Source organism: Trichoderma breve (genome assembly GCF_028502605.1).
Source record: "Trichoderma breve strain T069 chromosome 7 map unlocalized scaffold00007, whole genome shotgun sequence".
Classification (NCBI taxonomy): Eukaryota; Fungi; Ascomycota; class Sordariomycetes; order Hypocreales; family Hypocreaceae; genus Trichoderma; species Trichoderma breve.
The window spans coordinates 1,651,212-1,665,538 of NW_026611593.1; the positions used below are offsets into that span (position 1 = coordinate 1,651,212).

Below are 14,327 nucleotides of genomic sequence, written 5' to 3' on the forward strand. Positions count from 1 at the left end.
TCTTTTTCTTGGATTTAACAGGTATACTGTCGGCGTTGATGTGTACTGCCATTTGCTTCATTGTGTTTTATTGGAGGGCGTTTTTGCTATCTGGATGTCTCGAGTGTTATAGCGGCAACAAATACATGGCATGAGATGGGACGGAGAGAGAGAGCATTGGACAGGTGTTGGTCTTGGATGGTCTCGGGATTCTTTGCATTATATATACAATTGAATGAATCCCAATCAACCATTTGTGAAAAGTTCCTTTCTACTTTTCGTTCTGTAAGCTGGCATAGTTTCAATAATTCAAGTTGATCGGTTGGCTCAAGCGGAGGACAGAAAAACCGAGACCGAGAAGATTACGAACACCCACGGGTTAAATTATACATCTGTTCTTCAAGTACCTATCTACTATCATATTTATATTTCATTCTTAACTGCTACTATATCTACGTTTCTCTAGTAACTACTCCTATATATATTTTTTTATAGTAATTGCTACTATATCTATATTTTTATAGTATTTGCTATTATATTTATTTTTTATAGTAACTGCTACTATAAAAATATAGTCAAATTCGGGTACTGGATGAATACCTAGGCGTTCCCTTATAAAAGCGCTACTTGATAAGCTAAGTGAGTGCTTATATTGCTGAATGTACGCATGTATTCGTTTTGCGGCGTCGCTTCTTCTGACCTCCGCTTGGCACTGCAGTGTAATGCGATCAACTGCTGCATCTTCTATTTTGGTGTTTTAGCGGTCTTCCGGGAGCTACCCCGCTATAGCTCGGCGCTGCCCCGCCAAAACCAGCTCCAATTCATCTTTAGGCAACACACGCATCGACTCTCTTTCAACCTCCCATCTTCACACATCTTCAACCGACATCTCCATCCCGCCATGGCTCCCAATCCAAAGCTCGCCGCAGCCCTTTCCGCCGCAGAAGCAGAGTCTGGCGAGAAAGGCGCCATCTACGAAACCATCCTCGCCGACATCCAGACTCTTGCCTCGCCAACCACCGCAGCCGATCTCGATGCCATCTTCGACTCCTTCTTCGGCCAGAGCCTCGGCCTCGTGGCCTCGCGGTCCTTTCTAAACACTTTCATCGCCACTCTCAAGAGCATCGAAAAGGAGAGCCTGTGGATCGAGGTCGGCAACCGCACACTGAACAGACTGGCCGCCCAGCCATCATCCTTCTTCGATGCAGCTGCCACCATCTACGAGCTCGTGGCCACGGCCCACGAGAACAACGAAGATTTCCTCGATGCTGCAAAGGCCCTCGCTGAGATTCCGCTGGATAGCTCCCAGCGGAAAGTCTCAGACGCGGACAAGGCGCGTGTGTGGGTTCGCATCGTTCGGAATTACCTCGAGGTGGGCGATGACACCGCCGCCGACATGTACATCAACAAGCTCAAGAACATCATGCACACCGTCTCGGACCCGGACCTCAACCTGCACTTCCGCCTCTCACAGGCCCGCATCCAGGACGCGAAGCGGGACTTCCTCTTCGCCGCCCAGCGGTACCACGAGATCAGCTTCTTCCCCACCGTGGCCGAGGAGGAGCGCCTTCACACGCTGAGCATGGCAGTCAAATGCGCCATCTTGGCCCCCGCTGGACCCATGAGGAGCCGCATCTTGGGCAGACTGTACAAAGACGAGAGGTCGGCACAGCTCGCCGAATTTGGCATCCTGGAGAAGATGTTCCTGGACCGCCTGCTGTCGCCTGCCGAGGTGGACAAGTTTGCAGAGGGCCTGCAGCCGCACCAGTTGGCCACCACCGCCGACGGATCGACCGTTCTCGCAAAGGCCGTCGTGGAGCACAACCTGCTCGGTGTGTCGAGGTTATACAATAACATCCAGTTCGGTGCCTTGGGAGCACTTCTTGGCCTGGACGCAGACAAGGCCGAGGAGACGACCGCACGTATGATTGAGCAGGGCCGGCTGGTCGGCCGCATGGACCAGCTCGAGGGCATAGTCCGGTTCGAGGGCGGCGAGGCCTCTGGCGAGAAGGGCAGCGGCCGCGCCGAGGTTGTCGCAAACAAGGAGATGCGCAGGTGGGACGCCAACGTCGAGAGTCTGGCTGAAGAGGTGGAAAATGTCATCAATTCCCTGCAAAAGGAGTTTCCCGTAACGTCTCCCCCCCATTCCCCCGTTTTACGCTCTTTTGTCTAACTTTTCAAATATTTATATAGTCCTTTGTCGCAGCGAATCTTGTGGCCTAGGATCCATCCAAGAGAGATATCGATGGGAGCGATGCAAAAATGGCACCGGCGTTCACGGAGGAGACATTCAAAGGCGTTTGGGATGATTTTAATGTGGCAATGATACGATACAACGATAAAACATCTGCAAGGAGTTCTAAATCTCTCCTTTTCTTTTTGGTTTTTGCTACCTCTTCTTTTTATTTTTATTTTTCTTAGCCTTTTCTCGCAGGCAAGCATTTAGACTACACTGTGTAAAAGAGCAAGATGTTTTGTTATAAATGTGCTAGCTGCATAGCTAGCATTCCAGTCTCTGACGTGATGCCCCTTGTATATAATCTCGAGATGCTTCCTTCGTTGTGAGATGTATGCCATAGTCAACTGACAGGTTGCCCTTTATTATAAGCCTCATCTACTCGGCAGCTCATCAACCCACATCTTCCATATGCACGTCGCTTATTGTACACATATGCTCCGATTTGACAAGCAGATTGAAAAAGAACGCAAATCCCATGATCCATTGTCCGTCCACTCATATGTATTGTTTCCATTGTTCATCCCAGCAATCATCAAAACGCCTTCCCGCCGTTTCATCTTTAATCCTCAATATCATCATCACTCAGAACCAGTTTCTGCTTCAGCAGGCCTGTAACTGTGCCAGTTTTTATGCCCATCCTCTTCTTCCGCGGAGTAGCCTCTTCGGACGGCTTGTCTGTCGCCCACGTCTCCCCCATAGCGACCTCTTCATCAGCATCCGATTCATCGTCAGGTGCCACGTTCACACCCGAGAACGAAACAATCTTTTCGAGGTCTCGCTGCCGTCCCCCCGTCTTGCGGCCACGGGCAATCTGCGCCATGTACGGAAGCCGGTCAAGAAGTAATTCACGACGAGCCGTGCTACCGAGTGTAGGTATCGGAGGGCTGTCACGCTCTTCTTCCTCTTGGTTGGCGTCTTTAGACACGGACGCTGTGCCCGCTTGCTTCTGGTTCGAGGTTCCAGAGGTCTGATTACGGCGAAATATGCTCGCTCCGTCCATGATATTTCGCGACGGAAGATTAGCCTCGCCCCTCAAGACTTTCCCAGACCAAACATCGATAAGGCCTTCAATCTCCTCTTTTGTTCGCCAAAGCTTGAGACTGGTGGGATAAAACATCTTGAACGCATCACTACCCTTTTGCATAGTCCACGTCTTTCTTTTAACGGGATTAGGTAGGGAGAATAACATGCCGCGCACTGCAACCTGAAACGTTATCTCGTCTTGGCGAAGGACATGGCTTGCTGAATCTCCAAAGTTTCCACTGAACCCGCCACGTCCACCGAAAAAGACATCTCGAGACGGGCTAAGCAAGTCGGCCAATGAAAGATACTCGATACATTCGTTGACATAATCCATGGGAGTCGAAAGATCCATCGGATCTGTGCCTTCGCAAGACAGCACGTAGTTCTCGTGAAGAGCCGAGATGAATGTATGTGTATCGGTGCCCGTCTCATCAATTAGTGAATCGACAGACACCAGTGATGCCTTTGGACGTGAATACTGCGAAAGATAGCTCGGAAGCTGTTCAGCAGGGTCGTTGGATGGTATATCGTCCCGCTTATTATAGACCACCTTGCCGACAGCATGGAAGATGCCCAAACTAGCTTCTCGCTGGGATATTTGTTCGAGACTCTCCTCTTCACCACGTGTGAGGGCGATGCCATCTTTTGCCCCTTTCTTCTGTTTTGTAAACGTCACTTTAGATCCCCAGTCAGCATCTTGGTCTCCCTTTAAGCAGAGAAACTCGAGCGATGATATAGCGCTACGAATGTCTCCAATTTCGCCGAGCCGCTTAAGAACGAGTGGTCCTGGAGTTCTTCTGCGCCCCGACTTTCGTGACTCTTTCTGTACAACAAGTTCTAGGGCCTTTGCTAGTAACGAAGGAGCTATCGCGTTGAACTCGATCAGGCCAACCCCAGGGTGGCGCAGAATCTCGGGTCCGAGCAGGCGATGGGCAGTCAAGCTATCCGCTGAAGCTGACGTTGTCGTCAGTAGAGTCTCTGAAATGATGATAATAATAGGCGTAATTGACTCCACTCGTCTCTGCTGTCCAAAGGCATGTAGGGACGGCGTTTGTGTTGCCAGATACTGGAGGATGGTGCGCCGAAAGGAAGAAAGCGCAGTCGAGCTCCGAGAAAATGTGTTGGGGAATTCTTCAATAAGGATCATCTTCTTGCCGTTGTTATTGGGGGGTTGTGAGGCATTGTTTGAGCTCGCCGGCGTGGACGATGGCTCGGGTTCTTCCAAGTCTAAAGCCCCAAACTTGCCTCCTCGACCGAGAAAATCTTCAAACTGCGCGGATGCCGACACAAAACCAGTTGTCGAGTTTCCGGCAGGATTCTTCCACTCCAAAATCTCAGATCCCATGTCGTTTGCCAAGAGACGAACTGTCGTGGTCTTCCCAGTGCCGGCAGCGCCTTTCAATATCAGCAACCGCTGTCTCATTCGTCCTGCCATGACATCTTCAATCCACTTCCTAACGTCAGACACCTTTTTCTTGTGTACAGCAAGTTCATCTAGATTCCGCGGGCCGAATCGTTCCGACCAAGGCCGTAAATCATCGTTCAATGCGTCTGTAGATGCAGGTCGACTGGGCTTTAGGAATCTTTGGCTCATGCTCAGCGAGCTACTGGGCACAGAATGGGCAGCGCCGCTGGCGCCTTTCAATCTTTTCCTCACATGCTGCCCAACCACGCTGGAGGAGCTAGCCTTGAGCTCTGATATTTCGTCGTCGTCGGAAATAGGATCGGTAATCAGATCGTCTATCGGTTCCGTCGTTATGTCGGTTCCCAAGCCTGGCCTTGCCACTTTCTGTGCCTGCTTGGAGAAGAGTGTCTTCAAGTCTGCCGTCTTTCCCTTGTCGTCAACCTTGCTTGCAGCCCTGGTCTTCTTAGGGCTGCTGAAACTCGTGCCATTCTTTAGCGATCGCGACGGCCGAAGAGGGCTGCCGTTGCTAGAGGATTGGCCATTGGCCGTCCTTTTCTTCACGGGACTTGGAGACGAAGTGGGCGCTCGTAGCTTTGCCGGTGAGTTTGGTGAAGATAGAAGGAAATTAGTCAAGGTATTGGCCTTTGGCTGCTCGTCTTCATCCTCGGACGCCTCAACGGTATTCCGCCGGCGACGCTTCGCAGGCGGTGCCATTAACGCGACTGAATCATCCGGGCTGTGAAGATTCCATGCAAGTCGGGAGTGTGAGGAAAGATACAAGTTAGGAAGCAACCCAGCGGCAGCGATAGGAGGGGCTGATAAGGTATTAAGAGTGCAGCATGGGCATGATATCTGAAGAGAAGAGAAACAATCTTGGGATGCCTAGCTAAACAAGTTGTTCACGTACAGTGCAAGAGATTAGCGCTGATAAATTAGCACTGTTTGGCATTAGGCAGTCGCTACCGTGATAGCTGAAGCTGAAGGAGCTCGACACAGGCATCAATGCTACACATCACCAGAGCATAATTATATGTGAGTATGAAAAAGAAGAGAGTCAATTTTTCCCCATTATCCAAAATTTCATGCCTTAGCCCATTTGCGTTATATCACGGCTCGCTCATTACGCCGTACCTCATTTTCCAATTTAGATCATATCCAATCACCCAACCAGCCATCGTCCCAAGCCCATATTAGTGAACCCAACCGTAGAAATTGTCCACAAAAGTCACTGCAGCTCGAAGATAGCGCTCGTGAACATCACCCCATGTCCGAGCAGCCTCTCTTATAGCTCGTATCGCTGTAAGCATCATGTTAGTACTCAATTACAGCTCTCTCTAGCATCAAGGATCGTAGCCATACCTTTGACAAAGTGTGCATCCTTCGACCATGGCGAATTCAATGCTTTGTCTTCCACATATTTCCAATTCTTTGCTTTCAAATCACTCTCAACACTATCAGGATCTGGCAATGGCCGGCCCTTGATGATGAAAACGGCCAACACGAATAACCACCATTCTCTAACCAGCGTAACGTGGTGTTTGGGTGGCAGAAACGGGAGAAGAATCCGGACAGCGTGGCTAGTGGTTAGCAAGTGAACAAAGTAGAAGTCATATGCGTGGGTTCCTGGCTGGACAGTAGCCACGAGCAACGCGACAGCTGCCTCTTGGGACAGCTCAAATTGCTTCTTGGGGTCCTCGTCAAGATCCCATCCGTTCCAGTACTCCAGGAGGAGCGACTCATTCTTGTCGAGAAGTGCTTCCAAGTCATTAAGCGGAAGATCTTCCGGTACTTTGTCAAATCTACTATCCTTGGACATCTGGACCAGGAGATCCAATGGGGCCCGCGACTTCAACGGGGATGGTTTCGTATATGAGCCATTGTCGAGATACTTGTGGAAAAAGTTGTACTGGACGGAGGTGAGAGCAAGCGCCTCCATGGCGACCTCTCTGCTATCCACCTCATATGCATAGCCCAGGTGAATGAGTGGATGACCAACTATCAAGTATTAGCATGTGGACGATAGAACGAGTAAAGTGCTGAAGAGGAATTCCTACGGCCGCCTATCAAGCCATGGAACAGCGGTTCTTCGCCACTAAACAGAAAATGCTGCAATTCCTGTTTCCAGTCGTAGGCAAACTCCATGGCAAGCTTATCTTCATAATAATCCACGAATGCCCTTTGGTACTCTTTATCTCCCAGAAAGTCCCTCCAGTCCTCATCAATCAGCTCGGACGGCGACGGCTCCCAAGGCACTAGGTCTTTGATCTCATCGTTGTAAATGTCATGCAGCTGCTTTTCATTTGCTCCGAGAAGATACGCTGAGCTGAGAATGTGAACATTGTGATTGTCAAACCGGAGATCGTTCCAAAGTATGGCGTAGTTCGCATGATTCGCCTTCAGTAAGTGCTTAAGACACCGAGCCCGCCTATCGGCATGTGTTTCAATGTGATGGATTTCCACGGATGGCAAATCAATGGCCTTCTTGGGTCGGCCCACGAGCAGGCTCGCACCCGGAATATACGAGAGAATACCTGACATTGTTCGGTCGTGCTTGATGAAGAGGGAGAAGAATCATTTCACCGTGCTATTTGGCAAAGTGATGAACTCATCAATTGTTGTGTTGGGGCGAAGAATACAACAAAGTACATGGATCCCGTGGAATCGTTCCGCGCAGCTAAGATTTGTGGGGATGGCATCATGGTGGAGCTTGTACTTCTACAGCTGCTGAGCCGTTGGTCAGTGACGCAACAAGTCACGCGTCGCGTCTTTCAAGCCACAGGCGTGAAAATGCTTAGCCTCAGCTTCAGCAGCGTCAAGCCTCAGCCTTGAACCACGGCCAGTCATTCTGCCAACTCACAACGCAAGCAAGAAATCCAGCTCGCAGGAGGATGCTGGACTAGCCATGGCGCAACCAGATACCGCTGTTTGTTCTATATATGCCGAGCTGCTCTCGAATATTAGACAAGTGTCAGTTAGAGCTACGCTGTTGTCGCCATCGGATGCGACGACCAAGGCCGAGATTCTCGATGACGGCCGTCGCATTCAGATTCAGCACCAGGGCGAAGTAAGATCACTAGGCCTTCCAGCAACTGTCCTGGTGCGATCTACGATCCCTATCCCAGAGAATTCCTCACAGGACTTGACCTGGAGGCTACCAGTGCCGGCCACCGAGACGCAACTGACAAGGTTCTCTGCCGAGAACCAGTCAGTGCCTTGGAGCTCTACGGATCTAGAAGTCGGCTCCTCTATTTGCTGCCGACACTGCAATTACAATATTGTCCAGCGAGGCCGTATAAAGTCATGGAAAGATTTACCCAGCGAGAACTGGGCAGAAATGATGGAGTTTTGGCATTGCCATAAGCCTCATGACCATGAGCCTCATGATGGCGAAAATCTCTCCAAGCGCGGATACGGAGCTAATAGTGCAATTACCGCCCAACCTGAAGTCGGGTTTGTGGACCTCACTTCCTTCATGTTCTCCGAGTCGGACTGTGATGGACTGTCAGTAAGTTCTCACCAGCTCCCCCCAAAGCTCTCTGTATTCAAGAGGTGGGGAAAGAGAAGGTGGCCTAGTCGAGTGTATAAACACCTCTCAGTGACCCGGCCACCGATACAATTCCCCAAGAAGAATGCATTGCTTTTCCCAGACGATTCTGGGCAATTCTGACGTCCGTACCCTTCTCTAGCGAGAACGGGTTAAGCGTCCGAGTTGTTAAAGCAGTCTCTTACTTTTCATCCAGTTTCCAGAGATGTGGGATTCGGGAGATTAATGGAGATAAATTTATAAACTTCGTAGACGTGATTGTGTTGCATTGGCTTCCCAGGACGTAGGACGGTTCAGCTTACTAGCAGCAGTTTTCTCGCCCTGATTCGGACGCCTCCTTCGACGCCAGCAAAGAAGCTATTGATGCCACCGATCCAGTGAGACCTTTACGTATCTCCTGCAAGACTTGCCGTGCAGAAATAGGAATCTATAATGCCCTGGCAGCATCTATTACCCTGTTCAAGTGGCAAGTAAGTTGCGAAACTGGCTCACCCAGCCAAGCCCCAAATAGCTCAGAGTGCCTTGCAGCCACTCTAATAGCAACTATATCACGATCGGGCTCATCCAAATCCATCGTGGCGTCACATACTCTTGATGCTACCCCAGAAGGGCCGCAATCGGAATTATCTCAGTCTCTCCACCTCTGGGTGCTCAATGCCAATGTCGTGTACTCCTCCACGATGCGCGAAGGAAGACGGACGGCGATAAAAGTTCTCTATCAAGATATTGATATAGAAGAAGGAAATAAACTTGTCGATTCTATGACTTCGGGGGTCCAAGAAATCAGTTTCCCAGCAGCTGCTATCAGCGCAGCTCGTCAACTGCTCCGGGAAAGTAACAGCTTATTGCCCAGCTCTGAGCGGCTATTTCAGCAATGGCATGTCGGTTTACTAGAACGTTGGAAATAGATGAGCGATTTATAAAAAAAAGCATTCAGAATTTATGATAAATTGATTGGTATTCATACTTTAATCTCATTTGGCATTGCCGTGAAGAGTAAGTGGCTACTCAAGCTACTATATATCGCGCACTGTATATACTCACGCAGGTGTGCACTTTTCTGACAGTGTAATTTAATATTAACACTGTCAGCAGGCAGCACCTGAGGAAGGATTATTAACCTTAACCCCGAACCTCCTCCTTTCCTTCCTGTTTATCTCCCAACATTTTCGCTCAGCACCAGACAACCCTTTCGAAATGTGATGATTGAGACTTCAGGGGAGGATTTTACAACGTTAGACTCTTAGGACCGTCATATGGCTTCGGTTTCTACTTGATATGACGATTAATACTGACATCACCATGCATTCTCAACGAGTTCCTTATATTCCTGCCGGATGTGTTGGAATTTCACAACAGGATTGCCATATCAGTGAAGAAGATTGGCTATCCGAAGAAAATCGAACATGGAGAAGCTTCATGCGGTACCATGATACTTTGAACAATGGCGGGCATGCCATCCCATCCGATACGCCATACATCAATCCCAATCTGCAAGAGTCGCTCTTCCAGTCTTCAAAACTTTCACCATTGGGCAAGTTGTTTCAGGCTCGTTGGTGCAAACTCGAATTTTGCGTTAGCACCCTAGGCCAACAGCTAGGAATCGTCAGGGTATACTTGCTTCCAGATGATGTTCTGCGTCGGTCGGTTGATCGCTCTGATTCAAGCTTGGAAAAAGCAAGGTTGTTTGTACTCCGCTCTCTCGATTATTCGCCATGCGCTTGGAAAGCTATCAAAGAACCGGATCACTCAGGTCGCCCAGTGCTTGAAGATCCCAGCTCCATCGATAATGAGAAGGATGTCTCGCTCCTGGAACTCTTCAATACCATTCCCTCGCCTTGCCCAGACTTGAATGCTGTCGATGAGCCGTACACACAAGATGCAATGTACAATCTCATGGAAAGTCAGGTACCAGGACTCAAAACTACTTTGTATTCGCACCAAAGAAGATCCGCGGCTTTGATGCTACAGAAGGAGACACAGCCCGGTCAGATTCTTGACCCTCGACTGCTGCATCTCAGAGACACAAATGGCTCTCATTGGTATATGGATCCCGTAACCGGTGTTGTTCTTTTGGAGCCACGATATTACGACGGAGTTTCTGGAGGGATTTTAGCAGAACAAATGGGGGCAGGCAAGACAGCCATCTGCCTTGCGCTGATGCTTGCGACAAAGCATTTACCGACAAGCCCGCCTGACTTTTACAAAGCTGGTGAACCACCCGTCAGACGAAGAATCGCATCCCTCGCCGATATGGCAGCTTCTTGCGCCACACGCCATGCCGTTCCCTGGAAATCTCATTTCGAGGCGTGGAAAGAACAGCATGGATATGAATTTAGCCACTGTAACGATGCCCTTTCGAGAAACCGCGGTTATTATTTTCTCCCCGCCCCAGAACCTCGTCGTGGTGGACGAAGCAACAGAATTCCATGTCATGTGCCGTCCAAGAAGATCTATCTGAGTTCGGCATCTGTAGTTATCGTTCCTAACAACTTGGTCGCACAATGGAAACAGGAGATCAACAAACACACCGAAGGGCTCAAAGTTTTGATTCTTGGAAAGAATGATGAAACTCCATCGCTTGAAGATATCCTGACGTATGACGTCCTCCTCTTTTCTCAAACAAGATTTGAGATGATTCACAAACAATTTGCTGGTGTCGAAGGCTCCGTCTTCACCTCCATCCATTTCAAACGATGCATCGTAGATGAAGGACACAAACTTGGTAACTCGAAAATGAGCAACCGAAGCAATCTTTTGATTGGTTTGGATTCAATGCATTTCTCCTCCCGCTGGATTGTCACCGGAACTCCCTCTCACGGCTTGTACGGGGTGGAAAACCCCCAAGCTGCTGCAACACACCCCCATACTCCGAGTACTCAATCTCCGACCCCGGATAATAAAACGAATCAAACCAAAAAGTCTTCGACCGATGAAAAAAGCGACCTCGAGAGAATTGGATCTATTGCCGCTCTGTATTTAAAAGCTCGGCCTTGGGCAAACACCGTGATTGAAAGTGGCGATACGTTGGCTGACTGGACCACCTATCTAATGCTCCCAAAGCATAGCTCCAAAAGTCAGGGTCGATGGAATTGTTTGGAATCTACTCTCAACTCCCTCATTATCCGCCATCGTATATCGGAGATTGGCGCCCTTCTTCCGTCTGTGAACGAGAAAATTATCGTCCTTGACGGTTCATATCAGGACCAGCTGTCTCTCAACTTGTTTTCTATGATGATAGTATTCAACTCTGTCCAGTCGCAGCGCGAAGACATGGATTACTTTTTCCATCAAAAGCAAAGAAAGGCTCTGCTACAAATTGTACAGAATTTAAAACAGGCAAGCTTTTTTGGAGGATCTTTCTTTACTGTTGATGAAATCGCCAAATCTGTGGAAACCGCTGAAAAATTCTTAGTGGAGCGGAAAGTTCCCATCAGTTCCGAAGATGAATCATTACTCCAGGGGGCCATCCAGTTCGGCAACTTGGCAATCTCAAATAAGCTGAGAAATCTAACGAACCAATTCCACGAAATGGCCGTGTCGGTGACCGGCTTTCCTGGTAATGCTGGTGAATCCTGGTCCCTTGATGGTGCATCTGCGGAGAACGGCATATGTACCTCCACAAGCATGCTGCTATCCCTTCAGAAACTAATTTACAATGCGGCTGGAAGCGAAGAGAAGCTAAACTCCCTTTTGAATGGCGAACTCATTTCAGAAGGTGCACTCGAACGAATCAAACTCCTAAATGCGGCAGCACCCGAGAAAGATTCCAAGTCAAAAGATAAATCCTCCGAGACACTCGCCGGTAATACTAAACTGGGCGATGATAGCCCAAAGAAGGCACGCTCTCACGGCGTTAATGGTATTGAACCGAGGACCCTCGCTGCCGAAAGTTTTGTCGGACCTCTTGAACAGACAAAAATTACGGCGACGGTATCCGCAAAACTCTCTTACTTGATTGACAATTTAGTCAAATACCAAGAGGAGGAGAAAATAATCGTTTTCTACGAAAATGAAAACGTAGCATGGTATCTAGCCAGCATGCTTGACGTGGTTCGTACTTGATCAACGACTCGAGTTTGTAAACGTACTAACTCTCACCAGCTTCAAATTCAACATTTAATTTACGCCAAATCTTTGAAGGCGGAAAGGAGAGCACAATATGTCAACACCTTCAATCACAATGAAAAGTTCAGGTGAGTGACTCTCAATGCCCAATTTGCAAGCTTTGCCGCCTAATCAGACATAGAGTCCTCCTTATGGATATCTCCCAAGCAGCGTTTGGTCTCGACATGCGAGAGGCATCTCGAATCTACTTCATCAATCCCGTGTTGAATCCTCAGGTCGAAGCACAGGCAATAGGTCGTGCCCGACGAATCAGTCAGAAGAAACCAGTGTGGGTTGAAACGCTTGTGCTGAAGAATAGCTTGGATGAAGTGATTCTCGAACGCAAAGGACAAATGACTCAGGCAGAGCATCGCCACGTCAAATCCATTCTAGATGTGCGGCCGATCTTCAATTGGATCAAGAATACTAAGGTTAGCCCAATGGGCTCAAGCAGTGACAGCTACACTTCACAAATGGCTACGCTACATACTGCACAAGCCGTGTTTGGTAGAGGTTTCGGAGTCACAAGCCACCCAGATGAGGATATTATTTTAGATGAGAACCGCACGCCGGACAAGAGATTGCCGGTGCAGAGATTACCGGTACTTCAGAAGAAAAGGGCCTACGAAGTCGGTCCAGGGAGTGAAGGAATGAAGACGGACGAAAACGCGGCGATATCCAAGCGAGAAGCGATATCTCAGCCAGCTAGGCGAGTTCGTTTTGCAGCTGACTAGAAGAAAGCTTTTATACAGCAATGTCTTGGACCATTTACAGGTAGGATTGTGATACCAGTCGATGTCTATCTTTCGATTATGTCGGCATGAACTTAGGTTAAGGTTTATAAAGATAGCTATGCTATCATAATGGATTCCTGGCAACCGTCGATAGTACGGCGATTGCAGAAATTTACACTTCAGGTGATTCACTCGTGGGCATATATGTTCCACTGCGCGAGTTCTCTCCGCTTGGATTTCAACTATGTGCCTCCCTTCTTCTTCTCTTTTTGCTTCTTCTTCTTATTCTTTGTTTCTCTCACCCTTTCATCGGGAGATACCTTTGCAGAAGGGAGTGCAAGTATGCTTAAATCGTTGTTTCAACCCTCGCATTCCTGCTTCACTATGCAAGGATGACGGGCGCTCTGGTCAGCAAATGAATCCTTGCGTGGGCTAGGAGACAGCAGACGACAGTGAGACATGAGTATTCATCTAAAAACGCCTTACTCCAAGCTGAAAGCGATTTCGCCATGCAGCTAGAACATGGTCCTGCTTGTTACTCATGTCAGCCATGGCACACTGTCCAGACTAAGACAAAACCACTGCATTGGAATGCGCCTCGCGTCGAATAAGAATCTCGAAGAACAGCGCCGTGTGCCATAGCCCACGTGTTTAGCGCGCCTCCCGGCTGGGAACCAGTGACAGCCGCACATAGACGCCATGCGGCTGAATCTGCATCGACGGATTGCTCTCAAGCTGATCCAGGGCACGGGCCTCTGTTGGCCAGCTATTCAGAATCCAAACACGGCGGCGGCTGAGAATGGCGAGTCTAGACCTTCAGCCCCGAGCCTAACAGAGAAGGGTCTGCCTAGGAGTGAAGAGAGAGAGAGAGAGAGAGATTTTGTGTGATTGGGCTCCACCGGATTTGCAAATGAAGACACGAACAGCTAGTATTGGCGAGACATTCGGGTGGGATGATTTGCCCGTACTCACCACTGTCGACTCGACACAACCGCTGGAATTGGCATCAAATGAATCTCGCGTCCCATCGGTTTCTTGTCTTGGAAGCGAAGGCCGGTCGAATCATCCCAAAAACTGCCCTGTCAAGGATTTGCTCGCTAGTGCCAGTATTGGACATTTCCCGATCCGGGCAAACACGAATTATCGGCCGCTCCACCCCATGTCTCGGGTGAAAAGGGCAAATTATAAATACGAATAGCGGGCCAAGAAGCAGCTCAGCATTGGGATGGGGTGGCTTTTTGATTAAATCCCACAAATTTACCCCTGGATCGGTGCCTGTACCTGGCTCGGCAGTCG

General features: G+C 49.1%; 5 protein-coding genes across 5 annotated transcripts; 3 read left to right on the top strand and 2 right to left on the bottom strand.

The window, feature by feature from the left end:
- Positions 1-880: 880 nt before the first annotated feature.
- On the top strand, positions 881-2,202 carry T069G_10712 (PCI domain-containing protein; the record flags this gene model as incomplete). Its single annotated transcript, XM_056177922.1, has 2 exons — positions 881-2,107; positions 2,173-2,202. The coding sequence occupies 2 exons, from the start codon at positions 881-883 to the stop codon at positions 2,200-2,202; spliced, it is 1,257 nt and encodes a 418-aa protein (XP_056024212.1).
- Positions 2,203-2,777: 575 nt separating this feature from the next.
- Positions 2,778-4,676, bottom strand: T069G_10713 (rad17 cell cycle checkpoint protein domain-containing protein; the record flags this gene model as incomplete). Its single annotated transcript, XM_056177923.1, has 1 exon — positions 2,778-4,676. One exon carries the CDS (start codon positions 4,674-4,676, stop codon positions 2,778-2,780), a length of 1,899 nt encoding a protein of 632 aa, XP_056024213.1.
- A 1,160-nt stretch (positions 4,677-5,836) lies between these two features.
- Positions 5,837-7,184, bottom strand: T069G_10714 (uncharacterized protein; the record flags this gene model as incomplete). The annotated part of the gene is made up of 3 exons (XM_056177924.1): positions 5,837-5,943; positions 6,006-6,641; positions 6,701-7,184. 3 exons carry the CDS (start codon positions 7,182-7,184, stop codon positions 5,837-5,839), a joined length of 1,227 nt encoding a protein of 408 aa, XP_056024214.1.
- Positions 7,185-7,548: 364 nt separating this feature from the next.
- On the top strand, positions 7,549-8,727 carry T069G_10715 (HECT-like ubiquitin-conjugating enzyme (E2)-binding domain-containing protein; the record flags this gene model as incomplete). Its single annotated transcript, XM_056177925.1, has 3 exons — positions 7,549-8,151; positions 8,502-8,660; positions 8,719-8,727. 3 exons carry the CDS (start codon positions 7,549-7,551, stop codon positions 8,725-8,727), a joined length of 771 nt encoding a protein of 256 aa, XP_056024215.1.
- A 765-nt stretch (positions 8,728-9,492) lies between these two features.
- On the top strand, positions 9,493-13,031 carry T069G_10716 (uncharacterized protein; the record flags this gene model as incomplete). The annotated part of the gene is made up of 5 exons (XM_056177926.1): positions 9,493-11,015; positions 11,067-12,030; positions 12,106-12,243; positions 12,295-12,386; positions 12,440-13,031. The coding sequence occupies 5 exons, from the start codon at positions 9,493-9,495 to the stop codon at positions 13,029-13,031; spliced, it is 3,309 nt and encodes a 1,102-aa protein (XP_056024216.1).
- Positions 13,032-14,327: the final 1,296 nt, after the last annotated feature.